We start from the raw sequence: 19,082 nt of genomic DNA, 5'->3' as shown, positions 1-19,082 counted from the left end.
GATAAAATGATATTGAGTATACTCTTATGAATGAAAATGTTTTATAGAGTATGCTCTGATGAATGAAAATGTTTTATTATCAAACAAACATTAGATCATTTGGTCAGAATGTCGGTAATAAAATCTAAAGCTTGTTTCCATGGTTACGTACCAGGGATAAGTCCAGGCTGTAGGAAGGGAATACCCATGCCTGGGAGGTAACTAGGTAACCCGGGATACATGTATGGCATCATGTTAGGGTCAAACCCCGGCAACATGCCAGCCATCGGGGACATCAGGTGGGCACTCAGGTTGGCTAGGGACATTTGCACGTCCGCAGAGGAGGTTGGCTCCTTCTTAACTGTAATACATAAGGATAGTCATTAATTTAAAGAAAAGATATAAAGATGTATATAAAAAGTAATGTATACTCATATGTGTATCTAGTTCAGTTGAAATAAACTACCAGAAGCAATGTGTAGTAGTAATCTCTAATTTCTCAATACAAACTTAAATTAAAAGGGTATCAAATACATATCTCAATATTACTGAAGGTAAAGTCTCCTCTTTAAGACAATCAGGTGACCTTAACAAGTTGTCTACCATACAGGTGTTACATACCTGGTGTCCTTTTGCCTCCCTCCCTCTTGTCAGCACTCTTTTCAGAAGATTTCTTGGGCTCTGGTTTTTTCACATCCGGCATAAGGTCATTAGGTATATATGACCCACTAAAGCCTGTAAAATATACACAAGTTCATACGTTAAATATGTTCTAAACAATTAACAATTGATATAAGACTTAAGGAAATGGCATTAGCTCATGCCATATGCAATAAAGGAAGGCTTTGTTTAAAGTATTTTCTATTTAAGGTTGTAAGATTTAAGTTAGTTTTCATATGTAGGGAAATCTGCATTAGAATCTCAACCGCATTTCCATTCCATCTGACTTTTATGAAATTTAAAGTGTGTTTCATAAATCTACTATGTATATTAATACTTTTACAAAAACATTGATTGTCACTTAAAATTTGAGAAGTAAAATCACATATTAACAGCTTTAACTTGTAGGGATGTGTGTAAACAGCCTACCTGACATGGATCCGGAGGGTAGTCCCAGTGCGTTGAGTCCCATGGCCTGGAGCTGTGACAGGTGAGGTTGGGAGGCTGCCGCTACTGTAGCTTCATCCCATGCCTTCCTCATCCTCTCCATGTCTCTCTGCTGCCGTATCGGGTCAGAGATGGGCGAATGCGAGGTAATGTCACGTTCACTATCCGACTGGTTCTGAACGAAGCCCTTTACTTTTTCTATGTGCTTCTTGGTAAAGATGTGGTCCTGGATTGTATATTTGTGGGAATATTTAAATTTACACAAAGAACATTCCTCTGGGGGCTTGTGGAAGTCCACATTGCTGTAACTATTACCTATGGTCAACTTATGTTTCTTTTCCTTCGCACGGGCATTCTGGAACCAAACTTGCACCACACGCTTCGGCAGACCTATCTCTCTTCCTAACATCTCACATTCAGCCATTGTTGGAGTCTTGTAGTCAATGAAGATCTGTTTCATGATACGCACTTGCACACTTGTCATCTGGGTGCGATAGCGTTTACCCATGGGTGGGGTCAGGTGAGCGGATCTCTCAAGAGAGGGAGATGTCGATCTGTTCCCTTCCTTGTTACTCATAAAACTATCGTTTAGGGAATGTTTGCTGGTGAACATCTCGTCTGACCTGCGAGATGAACTATATCCCTCTGTACTTCTGTCACTAAGGTCTGTTGAGGCACCGTCAGAAGACTTCTCTGTGTCAGTATTGACCCTTAGAGGCTTGCTGAGGTCAAGTGGTGCCTCATAATCGCTAGTACTGCTGTTTAGTCGGGGGTTGCTACTACTGCTGCTACTAGTCTCGTGCTTGGAAGGTGTGGGCATTGATTCTGTTGGTGTCGTAACAGAAGCCTCTTTCTGACGACCAGTAGTACTCAACTCAGTCATGTATTTCTTGAATGAATCCTCATAGAACTGTTTCATTGAAAGCTGTAGAGGATCGCCAAGAGAAGTCATTCCCATTGGCATGCTGGATGGTGGCATGATGGGAAGGAAGGACTGCATTCTGGGTGGTGACATGAGGCGGTTAAGCTCGACAGAGTTTGCGCTCGGGGACATGAGGCTCGGGGACATGAGGGAGCCAGGGGAGAGTTGAGAACCACCTGGACTCTCGATGGCTGCGTCAGGAATGGCATCAATGTTGATTTCACCCTTTGCCATTTCCTCTGGGTGCTTGGTCGCAAGATGAGACTCCAATGCTGATTTTGCACGGAACAATGCACGACAGAACGGGCAGCGTTTGTGAATCAGCTGCTGGTGAGCACGGTATTGGCCCTTGCGTTCTCTTGCCCGGGTATTCTGAAACCAGACCTGCACAACACGCTTTTTTAGACCAACATCTTTGGAAATGTTTTCAAGCTGTTTGCGACTGGGATTGCAATCCAATTGATATTTCTGGTACAGGTAATCAAGTTGTTCTGGGAGAATTGTGGTGCGTAAACGTTTGTCCCTCGGTTGATCGTACATGTCCTCCTCTCGTTCTTCCTCCAATTTTCTCTTGAGCACGTTTTTTGTTTCTTGCTGCTGGGCAGCAGCCATTGACTGCAGTACACCAAAAGCACTGTTTGACTGAAGGTCGGAGAACAGACTCGGATTCATGGTATGAACATTCTGGTGCTCTTGCCAAAGGTCAAACCTTTCAAATGATAGCAAACATTTCTCACATTTGTACTTAATTCCTTCTGAATCTCTGTCTGCGGAATGTTCTAGGGAGTTGGCAGAGCCAGATTCTGATTGGTTGGCATCGTCTTGTGAAAAGGTGGACCACGAGTCGCCGCTGTCGTCCTCAGTCATACTTATGGATGTCTGTGACTTCTCACTAGGATCTGAGCTACACGACTTTTTCTGGTGGCGAATCAGATCATAGTATCGTTGAAATACAGCCGAGCACTTTTTGCACTGGTAGTTGAGACCAGGAGTTCTGTTGTAGGGTGAAGCTTGATTTTCCTGACTTGTATCAGATGCAGATGGTGGCTGGTTCTCATAGATTTTTCTTGCTTTCTGTCTGGCATTTTGGAACCATACCACAATCACCCTTGGGCTGAGGTTCAGGATGTTTGACAAGTGATCAAGTTCATCATCCTTTGGATAAGCATTCTGTTCAAAATATTCCTGTAACACTTTAACCTGATAGTCGCTGAACCGTGTCCGGTTAGCTCTTTTGGAGTATGATGATGATGATTCAAATCGAGGTCGGATTTCCTCAGTGTTACAAGGAGCAATGGGAGGTAGAATGAATGCGTTTGGAGTTGGTGTTGATGTCATTGATGGCGCTCCAGACATACTTATCATACTCTCACCACTGTCGCTCATCTCTGGAGTCTGAGGCCGCGGAGGCTCTACACTGCGCGGCTCAGTCTTTATCTCTGGGATGCTTGGTAGTGGAAGTGGTAGTGGAAGTGACAGTGGCAGTGGATTAGGAATAATAGGAGTGACATCTAAGGGTGAAAGTTTTGTTTCCATGGGAACTTGCATGTCATCCTCATCTTCTTTCTTTATAACTTCATCATCGAGTAATTTATCTTCCATCATTGGGAGTTTTCCTGTTTTTTCATACTCCTCTAGGTCTAGTGTGGTTGACGGTGGATTGTTAAAGTTGTATGGGGAGTCCTTGTTCCGTTGTCTTTCCTTGAACAGCGTGTTCCTGAACCAATGTTTGATGACCTTTGTAGGAAGTCCGGACTGTTCTGACATCTGCAGTATCTGCTCCTCACTTGGTGAGTTATTGATGTCAAAATGTTTACGGAGAATTTTTAACTGTTCGTCATTTATCCTGGTGCGAGCTCTCTTCTGGTTCTGCATGGCCGCAGCATGTTGAGCAAGCTGCTGCTGTTTTTGTAGTTGTTGCAAATTGTTCTCAGATTGACTCGTTGCCGGGGACATCATTTTCTCTGTTCCAAGTGGGAACATCATTGGCATGAGTGGAGGCTGCATGTTCATTGCCATAGCAAAGGGCATATTCATTGCCATGGCAAATGGCATGTGCATTGGCATGATTGATGAAAGGTCCATGTGTGGGCTCATCTGGGGAGGGGGTGGAGGAGGAGGGGGCATCTCATGACTAGAGTTATTGTCATTTGGTGCCTCATTGCTTTGTGCACCATTTGACATCTCCGACTGGAAAGAAGGAATGGGCACAACGTCTGTCTCCTTAGGTTGCTTCTTTTCCAAATCACATCTGAATTTCTCCCCGAAGTCCTCAATCATGTCAATGGGGACAACTTCCTTATGGACCTCCTCCTGGTGAGCCTTGAGCACCCACACACTAGAGAACTCCTTCAGACACGTGCTGCACACACACTTGTTAAGCTCAGGTAAGTCAGACAGGTAAGAATCAGCAACCTCTTCCTCCTTCTCAGTTTTAACAGTAACCATTTCATCATGGTCCACCTCCATTTCCTTTTCTTTCTTCTCTCCTTCCACTTCCTCCTCATCTATTTTCATTACAGGCTTTGTGCGTTGGTTGAACTCATTGAAGTGCATCACACATTCAAATCCTATGTTTTCCAAAAGGTTCCTCTGGACCTGAGTCTTCAAACGACTGGCAAAGTTACGTGGCCTCATGATGGCTGCCTGGGACTGGGTTGCTATGGCCATGGGACCAGGGTTTGGACCCTGCTGACTGAGGTAGGATTGCATCACCAACTGTTGGTGCTGCTGAGACTGAACACTAAATGGTATGGATGTAATGCTGTCAGAACTTTCCAGATCCTTCTTAATGCTTAGACCCTTTTCTTTCTTGATATTCGATGACAATGGTGAATCTTGGCAGTTGTTGTGATGATTGGATGATGACGATGTTGTGGTTTCGTTTGGCGATGTTTTTGCAGATAAGAAGTGTTGACTAGACACAGATTCTAACAATGAACCGTTCTGTGCTGTTGTCGTGACGACGTGGTGCAGTCCAGGAAGTAAAGACATAGGTGGAAGTCCAGTGGTGATACCAGAAATGCCTGCTGTGATACCTGGGAATATCAGTGGCTGGCTACTACTGGCAGACATGATGGGCTGTTGCTGCAGTATCTCAGCCAGGATCTTCTTTTGATGCTGAGGGGAGATGTTCTTGTCATTGGGCTGTTCAATGAGAGGCTGAGACAAATCCACTTGTCCAGTCAGTACAAGTTCCTGAAGCTTGGATGCCTTGGTCTGATGGGCCACTGACCGGATATGAATGTCTAGTGTTGACCCTTGACTGTACGAGGCTTTACAAATATTACACTTGTATGGCTTGGATTTGTCAGAATCTGCTAACACAGGTGACACTGAGGTTGGGTTGCTAGGCGATGAAGGATCTGATGAGGTGGTTATGGTCTCTGTGGGGGTTGGAGGAGGCTGTGGCGTCTGTGGTTGCTGGGGTGATTGGGATGATGCTGAGGAGGTAGAACCTCCCTGCTGTAACACTTGACGATGCTTGTGAAGATGGGACACAGAGTTGTAGTGTACCAGTAGGATGTTTTTCTGAGTGAACGACTCCTTACACACGTCACATTTGTATGGCCTGTTGGGGTCCAGGTATTTCTCCATGGGGTAACTTAGCTTGTCCCCACGACGATGAAGCAAGGTCTTGTTATGAGCTGTGAGATAGTTTTGTTTAGTAAATGCTAATTTACAACGATGACATTTGTATTTGCGTGAGGGATCCTCATAGCTACCCTCAGCAATGGCCTGGCTGTTGATATAGTCCTCCAGGAATTGCTGTTCTTTGTAGTTCACATCCATACCATCCTCCTTTGTACAACTTTCAGGAGAACTTGCACTATTCTCATCACCGTTGTCCATAGAGAGGTTGATCCCCTCATTGGAACTTGTGTCCATTATTTCTGACTTAACTAAGCCTTTCTCTCCAGTCTCATTGGAATTCACATCAGTCTTTGTACAATCTGTTGCCATATCTGGAGACTCCTCTGAATTAAGAACTCCACTTGTCATGCCCTCAGTGGGAGAGGATGGACAGCCACCACCCAGAACCTTCTCCAGCCTTGAAGTCTGCATTAAGTTGGTCAAAGCTGCTGAACTTTCATTCAGAAGAGCACTGTGTTGCTCCCTTTCAGCCTCTGATAGTTCCGTGTGATCAGTTTCAATGTGTTTCCTTAATGCAGCTATAGAGCAGAACGAATGTGCACAGTAGTTACACCTGGTTGCAGCACGGATGAGGTGATATTGTTGATGAAGCTGGAGCTTATCAGGAGATTTGAAAGCAAGGCTACACTGATTACACCTGAATTTATACAATTGGCTTTCAAGTCCAGTGCCAGGTTGCCTTTTGGCATGGATTTCACGGAAGTGGACCTGTAATGCTGTGGCTGTTTTGAAGTACTGGTTACAACCCTTTTTCCAACACAAGTATCCTGGTCCCCTGGGTGTTTGCTTGAGTTCTAAATGTCCAAGCTCATTTTGGTGAGCATACAGAGCATCAATGTTACAAAAAGTCTTTGAACAGGTTTGACATCGGTATTGATCATCATCATTAATCTTGTCAGCAGCCGCAGAGGTGTCAATAGCTGCAAGACGAAAAGGAAACCAATTAGACTGGTTGTTTCAAATAGTTTCTAGCTTATGTTCATCCAATGATATAACACCACATTCTTTATACAAAAAAGATGCCTTTATGATAAAAATGGAATACAATTTGATTCAATATAAAAGTTGTTTAAATGAAAAGCTGGTCAAAAAACATTTCACATACACAAATAATAAACCAAATTTGATGTAGACAATAGATTCTTTCTGTAAATAAACAATATATATATCTTTATCTTAAGACCATCTTTAGAGGTTTAACTGAAACAAGTTGTCCCCGACGACAGAAGTTGAACCCTTCCCTACTAGTAGGGTGGTTCCAACACTAAGAAATAAACGTACCATCTTCTGCCGCAATCTTGGCAGCTTCAGCCTCCAGAGCTTCCATGTTTATCTCCTCCGACTCATCGACAGGAAGTTGAGGAATGATGGAAGACTGCCCGATGGCATTTGTGGGAGGCATGATCCAATCACCTTTGTCGACCATCAAAAGCAGACGATGAAGTCCCTCTGGTTTGACGTTGTGCATGGACGTGAGATGCTTTTCAAGGCGAGCCTTTTCCTTGAATTCTACCTGACACAGGGGACAGCAAATTTCCTTGGGTTGCTGTGAATGCTGGGATAAAATATGGGCCTGGAGTCGCACCTCGTTCACACTGCTGTAGTCGCAGTAGGGACATACATGGATGTGTTCCTCTCCTCCTTCAGTGTTACTGGACTCTGTCAAAACAATAACTCAAATTGAATGGGGATTGAAATACTACTCCAATAAACCTGAAAGAAAATTATTATTGTACTCTGAGGTACAATTTTGTTTAGACAACTGATTTTGTTATCAAATATTTGAGTTTTTGTTTGATTTTGTTTACATCATTATATTGTCACAGAAAAGTAAAGTTTGATATAAGAGTTACTGCCCTTCGCCCAATACCAAAACTAGCAGTGGAAAGGCTGGTAAGTGTTAAGTGTTTGAAGTATTTAGGGGAGGATGGGAGGTGGGGTTAACTCATTCACCCCTGAAGACACATTTGAGCTCTTCCAATTCAAAGGTTGGCATAGTTCATCATGAAATTTCAGGGGTGAATGAGTTAAGTATAACTAGTATTTGGTAGAGACTTACCTGGCGTACTGGTGGAGTTGACGGTGACAGACTTTGTGGTAGGGTTGTTGTTATTGTACAGACCGGGAGTATCAGCTTTTCTCTCCTGTAGTTCATTGTCGTGGACTACAGCTCTAGTCTCCTCTCCCTCGCCTTCCCCATCTGTAACACAATAAAAAGTCTCGTTAGGAACCCCATCTCGTTAACACCTTTTTAAGTTACCTTAATTAATACTGCTCAATGTGACACTGATCTCTCACCTGTAAATTAACTCAATACTAATTAAAACTAATTACACACCTGCTATGTTAATGACATCGATATTACCTGTAGTACCTGCAGCTACCCTGAATGTACTAATTAACATGCAAAAGTAAAGTACAGATTATAAGCCAGAAAACAACTCATTTAAAAATGTTTGTAACATTTAAAAAACAATTTTAGATATCTAATTAAGATACCGGGTACACATGTTAATTATTTATTCCTAAATCGTTACGTAACTATAACTAACAGAAACAGGAACCAGTTTATTCACCTGACAGTAAACATCTTTTATAACACACCACCTACACGTCACACAGGTACACAAACAACTCACTGATTAAAACAAATCTACAAACAACCAAATCTATTTATCAAACTTTAAATTTACCCTAACTGGTACCCCACTGGTCACAATAATGGGGTGACACTTTCCTACTAGTGGCCCCCTAATTATTGTACCCTGGTAAGATGTTCACACTTAGATGCAAACTGTGTCTACTCAGATCCGGAGTGACAATGGCTGATCAAATTATTTGGGAAAGTATTACCATTTAGCTGTAGGGACAATTATTAACAGGTATTTAAGGAATTCAGAGGAAAACAAAGCCGACCTGAATCGGCTATTCATTTGATACCCTGGATCACAGTAACGTGGGAAGTGGCTGGGTGTCAGCCCTTACCTTGACTCAAACACTCACCTGGTACAGTAATCAGGTGAAATAAGACCGTACTCTCTGTAGCTAAATTATAATCTAGGAAAACCGGCTCATTGTAGCCGAGGAACAATATCCTGGGAGAAACTTGATCATTATTACGCAGGAAGAGACAAATTAAGGATTCACGCTTCATCAAACAACAATTTCCATTTATATGTTTTTATACCAAGTTTTTATAACTTCAGAGATCAGCTCAGGTGAAGAACAATTTTATAATGTCCTATTTATGCAAATAAATTCACCTGTTCACTCTAGTCAGAGCTGATCAACAACAGTCCAAGCAAAATCCCACATTTATTATGTACGCTGATAAAAAGATAAAAATCTTTAAACTAACTTTGGCAGAAAAAGAAATTTAATATAAAAGATATCACCTGTGGGGTGCCCCCTAATCAAGTAAGAAACCATCCCATAATTCTTTGTAATCAAATGAAATTTTCTTCTGTCAGCTTATAATGATATGACAGCCTAGCCCCGGCCCATTTACAAAACAATACAAAAAGAAACCAAACACCCAGTCATTAAAAGGAGCACATTTCAAACCCTGGCTACTTTTTAACAAAAACAAGTCTTTTCAAGGACGGGTCAGCATTTTTCTCCCATTACAAATGGTCTTCATTTAGGGTATACCTAAAGACAAAATCAACTGATACATTCGCCCTCACCCCTCCTCTAGCCTCATTAATCCCTCGGTGAAAGTGTGCGCCATTAAATATGGCTGCAAGGCCCATTCAGTGTGTAGATCTAGGCCTGGTGATTTATGTGTCGGTGAAGTGTTACACCAGCTATCACTGCTTTTAATCTGAATTTCCCTGATAAGACAGAAACAGATTCAAGTTATCAAAAACAAAGTAGTTTACAAAATTCATGAGAAAATGGCTGAACTGTGTGTCTCTGTATACAGAATTATCTGGGAAAAACTTTCAATTTAAATTACATCAGCAGATTAATTGCTGAAATGGAGATTGAGAGTGGTTTGGGAATCCTCACCACGCCAGTATCCTCCAAAGTTAGAGGACTGGAAACTCCTCTGGTGATATTTATCAACAGGCTAGACAACACAGCGAGAAATTCATCTTTTTGATGAATAATGCAGGTTTTTAAATCGAAAGATATATTCTTATGCAACTGTCAAAATTTTGAAATTAACAAATGTTGATTTGAAATAAAACTATAAATATAGAATTGTTCTACCACATTGTGTGATGTATGTGTAAATAAACGCATATAGAAAGTCACTTTTTTTAAAACCATCTTTAATTCACTAACTTATGATTTTTGTTTTTGTTTCGAAATATTTCGATTCATGCAGTGCTGCTAAAATCTATCACTTTTGAAACTCTACACCAGCTGTAATCCAAGAGGGAGGGCTAGTACATAGGGTCCATACACACACAAGCTACAGATGCTTTTTATTCATTCCACCTTCCACCACATCAAAAGATCACATTTAGGAAAATTGCATTCTGGTTTGAAACAAAAGACCAGTAGCATTATCCACCAATCAGAGTGTTTGTCTGATCTGGGGAAAGTTGATACAGTCTGCTTCGCTGACCCCTGTCAGGCTGACAATGCAACAGATGCCAGGATTTTATAACGATTCTCAAGATAATGGCAGTCTTTAATATGAGTATGCAGCATGCAGTAAGCAAATTAATCTTTTTTTGTTTACCCTCGATAGCCTTTGCATGACCCCTCTCTCACAGCAAGTACATTCCTTTACCCCCTCAGGCTCCTGTTCATACATGTACCCCCTGATACTCGGCCAGTGATCCCCCTCCCCATTATCTATATGATATACATTAATACCCTCTAACCTCTCTAACTCATGCATACAACTGTGTGGCCACAAGTGATATCTCCTGTTGATATACCACAAAACTCTGGTCATTGGTAGAATTAACCATTGGTAGGGTTACCCAATAAAAAACCTGCGCCCCTCCCACAAATACACGGTAACCTCCTAGTCATATCCCAGACTTGCAAACCATATATTACCATTCCTGAGTGTAAACCAGCATGATAAGCAAGAATCAAGAATGCCGACTTGTTAAAACTGTGATTGTGAGGAAAAACTGCAAATTCTTCATCATCTGCTCCAGTTAGCTCCCGAGTAAACCCGCCCACAACAATATTTCATAAAATCATGACATATTTTTGATATAGACAGTATATCTATATATAAAAATCCAATCAGAAAAAAAGATATGCTATCACTTTCTGGTATTTTTGTTGCTATGCGTAGGAGGATTAATGAAATTATATGTCATTGTGATCAGTGTAATGACGTGGAAATCTTCTCCCATTCACATACATTTTCTTTAGTATTGATACAATCTCCACCACAAGGTACTGGTCATTTTTTAGCCTCTGCAAACAATGGTGACACCATAGACTTTGATATTCATTATTCTTTTACCTAAGTACAGGTTTACGAATTAAAAAAACAAAACAGACGTGATTTGACCTGTAAAAACCACTTTGAGTCAAAAGCTCCTTACGTCCAAAGTGGTTTTAAATTGAAGACTGAATCAAAGGGAGACTTAAACAGAATCGACACTGGCTATTTGCATAGAAGGTTTACTAATTACCAATTGTGTTGGGCATTGGTAATTGTATAAACACAAACCAGCTTTTGTATTTAAGTGAGCACCCACTAATTAATGGACGAAGGATAAGAGACATGTCTTGACCTTTCGTGAGAGCAGGGAATCTGTGAGCTGTCAGGAACAATCTCCATGTTTTCTACCCAATCATTAGTTCTAGACCAGTAGATGTACTTCAACGTCAGCAAGGCAACCATTCGGATTTTTCTCTATCTTTTTGCTGTCGTTTTTTTAATTCAGTCATTTCATTTCATTGACATAAAAAATTGCGCAGGCTTTACGACCTCCATTGCTGGTTATACTGTGTAATTGTGTCTATTGTCTCAGGCAGTCTGAATAAGACATACATGCCTGCGTCTGTCAAGGCACAGCCTCGTAGCACAGCGCTGGAACTAGCTTTAATTGCATCTATTCTCTCTTTCCATAAAAAAGAAATTACATAGAAAAATCAATAGATCAATTGTGATAATCATCTATCATCTAATGCGAAATTTACATCTGCATTAGAAAGTTAGCTTAGGGGCTATACAGTCAGTTTTGTACCTCAGACCATGTATATTCTAATCATAGGAGAAGCAATTTATAATTTAAACTAATTCCAGTACATGTAATTCCTTGTAGGGAGCCGGAATCTGTAACCTGGCCTCGTGACATATAGATATGTAGCAGTTCAGTAGCTTTACTCCAGAGAATTACCACCATATCTATCATAGCCCAACACTATCTACCAGGCCTATTCACAAGTACCAATACCCATTACGCTCCTAGGGTCGCAGGTCTTAACATATTCACATAATAGTATTTTTCTCTACTTTTTCAGGAATTAATTTTTACTGAAAAAAAATACAAATAAAATTATTGACATAACCCTCTAAAAAATTAATCTTTATACATACTGACATCATGTCCTATAGACCTATCTTATTTGACAATACAAGTATAAGAGATTTATGCATGTATTGTGAAATCCTGGTGCTGTAACATGCACCACAGGGTGCAGAAAATGTACTCTGTAAACTGTACTGAAACATTCGAAACAATTAAGGAAATTCTTTTGTCTTTAACTGCTGTTAATGAGCTCACAAAACAATCACTTCTTCAGCTTTTTTTGGTCATATCATTTGTCCATTTTTTCCTCTGTCCTAATTTGTTGTTTGCCTTCTCTGCTGCTTGTCTGTTGTCTAAATCATGGCCCTGATGAGCTTACAATGGGACATCTGCTTGCTCTGCTGACTACTGCACCAGAAGGTTGATGGCACAGGCAGCAGCGGCAGAAAGGCATCGCTTTTGTTTCACAAAACTAATGGTCTGCTTCATCAATTCCTAGAGATCGGCAATCTACATTAATCTAATTACCCTACTAACAAACAAAATTGCAATTAGGGGCAGACAGTTTACTGACATTGTCTGCACAGTTTTTCATCCAATATAGCAGCGCTGGGTTTCTCTACGGCTTCAACATTGTTTTCTGTCGAGGCACTGCGAAAGATACCACGGCAATGCAGAAAGCTGCACAATAATATCCCAGTAACCGGAGCACTTGATTATTTCTTCTTCAATTTGTTCTGCTCTACATCCCGAGACAAAAGACCTTCCCTTCGGATTAGAAAATTTCGTTTCTGTCCAAAAATTCCATGGAATAGACATCTAGTAATTAATGGCAGAGATATCGATTGGAGAAAAAAGTTCATCAGATTAGGCCGAGCTAGTGTTGTACTTGATGGGGAAAATAATACATCTCCGAGTGATTGCAAGTCAATGGCTTGATATTGCAACTGCCTAATTGCAACAATTATAACTAAAGCTGGCCCGACTTCTTCCCTTAAAAGGCCGAAATAATCTAATCAGTCTGCATTCCCATTGATTCTATTCCTGGTCTTACTATCAACGATGATGATGAATCTCCTAGCCAATTAGAAATAAAAAGCTAGAGCATCATGGGTAAAAACTGGCCAGTTATGTGCTCCAAACAGAAACATTCATACCAACAAGACTAAATGAGATCTAACCTAATTTGGTATTCCAGTTCTATAAAGTCAAATCAATGTCTTTGACAATAAGAACTGAAATTGTTTGTCAACTTTTTAGTTCTTAATTTTATAGGATTTCTTGTAATTCTTTGAAAAGTACATTTGTCAGCCTGAGAAGGAATTGTTTTCTTACAGAACAATAACCCTTTTCAAGCTGTCAGTTCTTTTAAAAGTAGAAGATGCTGTATTTATGTAAAGTGCTGGAGTCCAATGGCAGATCTTATGATTATAACACGAGATAAAAGAACAACATCTAAGGGTCAAATCATAGAGACAATAGGACAACATATTATGGTCAAAATACAGTGAAAGACAGCACAACATCTTATGGTCAAGATACAAGGACGATACCACAACATCTAATGTTCAAGATACAGGGATGATAGCACATCTTATTGTCAAGATACAGGGATGAGAGCACAACATCTAATGGTTGAACACAGAAACAAGAGAACATCTTATTGTCAAACACAGTGAGCAACCTGTAATGGTTAAAACACAGGCGTGCTATAAGTGCAAAGTGAGCAAAGTGTCAGTGTTGGGGCCACAAGGTTTTATAAGCCATCCAGGACATATCAAATCTTGTCCGATCAGACTGGCAAATTGCATTCAAAGCTCGAGAGAAAGGCTTTATATCCGTACAACAGTAACGGATGGCCAATTTTTAATGGCTAAGTTTTATGGTGATTTTTTTTTTTGGAGATTTTTTTTTTTATAAATTCATGTAATCAGAGCAATCAGAAAACAATTTGTGTGACAGTGCTTAATACGACTACACAGCGGCCCAACAGTGGAGCAGACAAGTCCAGGTTTGGTGAGCACTGCGTCTGGCCAGTGATGGCGCTTGCTGGTCGTAAGTAGACGATTGTTCTATCATTATGTCTGGCCAGCCAGGTACACTCATTTGTTAAAGTTGTGGGGGAGCATTATTACTGTACCCATCTTACAAGTAGCATGCCAACCTGTCGTGAACTGATAATTTCGTAATCTGTTTTATTTTATTACACAAATCACAGTCCAGGTCAGAATAAAGACTTCAGTTCACGCTGCCCCAATAAAAACCAATATTGGAAAATGTCAGATGGCATTTTTGCTACACTGATTATGTGTCTATAAAGCATCATGATTCTGTCTCTGTATCTAGACTGAAGCGATCAATGTAGTCATTTCTCCTCAGCTATTTTGTGTTTTTATGACCTTGTATGGTGGTTATATACGTAATACAATTATGTATGCCTGATCTATAAGCCAGCTTTCTTTGTTACCAGTTTAAGGGAAGTTTGGTTATAATTAACTTGTACAGACAGTTTCTATTGATTTCTGGAGCTAAGAAAATTGTACATCTCTTAACTTGCATAACTGGAGACCTATATATCAAAATACCTTCTCAGTTATTAGCCTGTTGATGGCATTTTCATATATCTACCAACTTATCCAATATGTTTCCCATTTTGATAAAATTACTATTTATGTTACCAGAGTGACCAGCTTGAGGAAGAAGGAACAAGCACTGCTATGGAAATATGAGACATTTCCTTATTTTCGGTAAATTAGATTTGAAGGATAATAAAAGTTAATGACCAGGATGCCTGTAATTGCCAGACAATTCTATGTAATTGCTCCTGATGTAGAAAATTAAGCTGGTTGTATCATCTCTCATGGTATGGTGGTCGCCTTTTAATGAAGGCGGTCACCATCACCGAAGCATTCAGCATCCCTTCATTGTTTGGCAGTGGAGTTGGTCTGTATATATACAGTAGATTGTAACTGAGACTCCTCCCAGCCAGCACACAATGGCACACATACTACTTAATGCCAATTACAAGCCCCAACTTTGCATCCTATGTCGAAATATTAAACAAAATTATTTCTCAATTTGTTGACTGATGTCTATTCCCATTGTAACGATAGCGATTACTGTTCAACCTATAAAAGGTTCCTTGCGTCAATCTCGATCTGCTCCAAAGTTGGAAATTATTTTGCAATCAAATTATGTGGCATCATTAAGTATTCAGACGTCCTATTAAACCTCTACGACATTAGTCATGTGATATGTGTTTGGCCTATATAGCTAGATGCAGGAAAAATGGGCGAAATTTGCATTTCAATAAACGGGGTAAAGATACGGTTAGTAAATGAGAACAGATGAATTGGTAATGACTAGAGAAAAGTATAAACGGTGATGGAACAGAGACTTAGCTGATATATATACATCAATAATACATAGCTACCTAGTCAGCCATACTCTCGCTCCCAACAGACGTAATAGTCATAAATGATAAAAAGTGAAAAATAATATAAAAACCCTGCTCCTGTATGTACAAGAATTGGACAAAAATGGAACTGTGATAATGAATATCGATATGAGCAATAAACATTGATTATGTAATTTGTCATTCACAACAACCGACAAGTAAATACTAACAATAAAAAATTCCAATTAAGGCGTCGGCAGCCTGGACTAATGAACGTGCAAGACAATTAAAAGATGCCAAGCTCATCTACACATTGCTATTTTCTGGTGTCCATAACTAGAAAATCATTAAGAATCTATGACAGCTAGTTAATGAAAGAATGTAGGAGTGGTGAAGTTGGAGGAAGTGTGAAGCACTAGGATATCAACCTGATGCCTGGTAGGGTCTAGTCATTATCACAGAGCTAGACATCTGTATGCAAAACACAAAACGAAATAATACTTTATATATATATATCCATATATCATATATATATGCCTACATCCATTTCATAAACACCAATTTGAATTATCTGGAAAATCTTTACGACCAAGTGATATCGAAAGTTCTACATGGCTGCACCGAGCACTCATGGGTATTCACCGACCATAACCATGAGCTTGTGTTTTGAATCAACGTACAATTATCGTATTCATATGATAGTTACAGTTTAAATTTTACTTGTATGTTGGATGATAAAACTTTACATGGAATACTGCTCAGAAATTAAGACAGAGTAATGAAAACCTCATGATTCATCAACTGTGTAGATAATAATCCATTACGTTTGTCTGCGCCAATATTATGGGATGTCGGAGGAAGCAATGACAATTTCGCTCCACTTCACCCCTACAATTGTATTAGTACCACCCAGATCAAAGGCTTGGCTTATCCAATAAGCAACATTAGGGATGCAAGAATGGGTCTATGATTTGGGGATGTCAGACAGATCAAACTACTCTACCACAGGTCATCAAAATGGCCGACTTTAGCAAGCAGACAATCTATGATGGTGTCATGCAGCCATTGAGAATATACCATCTCTAACCTTTGTGGTTCAGATGAGATTGTTATCTTCAGTTTTCCTTTTAACACATAAACAAAATGGCACCAGTTACCTCCACCAACCTCCTCAGCACCTAACCTATTTATAGAATGTATATATCTCTGCAATTAAACTTGAAAATATTGCTGGCAAAGCTATGAGGCTGAACTCCACAGAATATCTGCTGACCCTGTCATTGCTCTGACCATTTATTGACTCAGAATGATAACAAATACCATACAGGTTATCTATTCCCTGTGCATCAAGCAACACATACTACTTCCCATTGTTACAAACTTATAACCGATACAGATAAGATATTCAAGCATTTCCATGAATCAGATTGTAGTAGAAAATATGCTAACATAAGAATTGAATTATCCACCATTGCTTATTCTAACATAAATTCATATAAAAAGTCTACTGTTGGGGAGAATTTCATGACAACACGACTTGCAGACTGAAAAATCAATAATGGAAAAATTACATGTAAGTCTACATACCCATAAATCTAATTATTCTTATTTTCACTCAGAACAGTTTTTAGCAGAATGAGCCTGTCTTCTGGTGTAATCTAGCTTCATCCTACCACAGCTAAGTACATACTTATTAATAGTCTGTCACGTCTGGTCATTTTGTGTAACACTATCACACAACCTAAATAGGTCGCCGAGGTATAGAATTGAACATATCAACAATACTAATACATTACATGTAGCAATGTGTGAAATAGTAAACCGTTACTTTTAGCTCATTAGCTTTGACAAGTTGTGTCCTTTACCATGACAACAGAGCAGTTATCAATACAGAAATTAATGTACAAATCACAGCAAAGTCTGAAACACATCAAGCATCTATTCCTACCTGTACAGACGTAATTATAACTGGAACCACAGACAGACCAAGATTTCCAGGAGCGCTATTCCATGTCAATGATATACAAATAATTATACAGGTAAAAAGTTGCCACAATTTCAGTTTTTAACCCTTCCCTAGAGAAACCTAAATTTATCCTTAATATTTGAAAAATAAAATCAGATCCATGAAATGATAAAAATTGCAGTTTTCAACTTGAATCTGCCAATGTATATATATATTATATATCCTTGGCTCAACATATCCTGTTTATAAACTGAAATAATCCAACTTGAGATATCATCAAAATGAGACACAACATATAAAACCTCAGTGTCTGTATACAACTAACACCTCTCCTAAATGACAGTTGTAGTACAGGTACAAATATAAAGTCTTACTGAGCAGTAGAGGAATCATCTTGTGTCTATTCTATGGTGCTTTGAGTTGTGAATGGTTTAGCTGAGTAAAACTCACAAGTCCTTGTTCATGTCCCTGATAGCCAGACACCTAGTGAGTTATAGCAACATGGACACCAATTAGTGACCTTATACTGGCCAATCAAAATGAAGATGGCTAATTCTGATTTTGAACAATGGACAGTGTGGCCAGAGGGAAAACAATGCTGTCCAATTAAAGGTGTGACATTTCATTACAGGTAAGCCCTTGCAGGTAAGTCAATTACATAACACCTGTGAGCCAAAGGCAGAATTGTAACCCTGGGAATGAGACATTGTTTTATAGGCAATCTCCCAGTCTATACTTAACACCCCAAAATTAGCCCCCATTCATTCTTCTGAACTTTGTAGAAAGGAGAGTGCTATTTTTTCCTCATTTGCCATTAATCAAGGTAATGCGGACCTGCCAATTATAGTGGGTTAATTACACTTAGTCATCCCTACCTGGGGCTGGTATCCACTCCACATTATACTGAGCCCCAGCTCCAGTGTTGTTTTTAGATCGGCTGATCCATCACCTACCCTCCACAACACTCATACACAGGAAGCCACATTTATAATTTGTGTCAAAATAATTTTAATCAAGAGGACCTTTGCTTTGGTTATCTTCGATCAATAGTCTACCTGTCTCCCATCAACCTAGCTAGTTTAACCTTCCAGCTGACCTCTCATAGGAATTTGTCTAATGGATGGTCAAGACTTTTAACTCACTCCCAAATACATGTACTTAATTAGTACCTTCTGTCCGACAACAATTCCATGAATTTATCAATACATGCCAGCCTGTCTTTGTAATGCTAATATACAGAAATAGCTGTCAGTCAATGATGCGATGAACATAGGTAACCTGTCAATTCTGTCTGTGTTTTAAGTATGTAATTAGTTTCAATAATTAATTGTAATATTGTCTAATATAACATCCTGATGTAAGTATAACAACATCACAGTAGCCGACCCAAGGTAGAGTGTTCGGTATATGAGTAATTGTAGGGAGGGGGTGGGTTTATTGTATGTGTATAGGAGGGGGGAGGTGATGTTATTGTTGGGAAAGGGGGTGGGGTAGAATTTGTTGTAAGACAGGTGTATTTAAGACAGGAGCTGTTGGAGACAGGGTTTATTATGAGGGGAAGGTTTGTTGTGAAATAGTGTGTGTGCTGCGGGAAGGAATTAT

At 39.7% G+C, this 19,082-nt stretch overlaps 1 protein-coding gene across 5 annotated transcripts in view; it reads right to left on the bottom strand.

Annotated features, from left to right (window-relative positions):
* LOC110453595 (zinc finger homeobox protein 4-like) overlaps positions 1-19,082 on the bottom strand; it is a 322,724-nt gene that overhangs the window by 4,497 nt on the left and 299,145 nt on the right. For all 5 annotated transcript variants that reach the window (XM_021502588.1, XM_021502589.1, XM_021502592.1 and 2 more), the window contains 5 exons: positions 7,722-7,862; positions 6,944-7,321; positions 1,069-6,582; positions 601-714; positions 152-340 (listed from right to left, as the gene is read on the bottom strand). In XM_021502588.1, the coding sequence (XP_021358263.1) occupies positions 152-340; positions 601-714; positions 1,069-6,582; positions 6,944-7,321; positions 7,722-7,862 (6,336 nt within the window). The remainder of the gene's footprint in view (positions 1-151; positions 341-600; positions 715-1,068; positions 6,583-6,943; positions 7,322-7,721; positions 7,863-19,082) is intronic.

This window comes from Mizuhopecten yessoensis, unplaced genomic scaffold (genome assembly GCF_002113885.1).
Source record: "Mizuhopecten yessoensis strain PY_sf001 unplaced genomic scaffold, ASM211388v2 scaffold7473, whole genome shotgun sequence".
NCBI lineage: Eukaryota > Metazoa > Mollusca > Bivalvia > Pectinida > Pectinidae > Mizuhopecten > Mizuhopecten yessoensis.
This window is presented reverse-complemented; position numbering and strand designations above follow the sequence as displayed.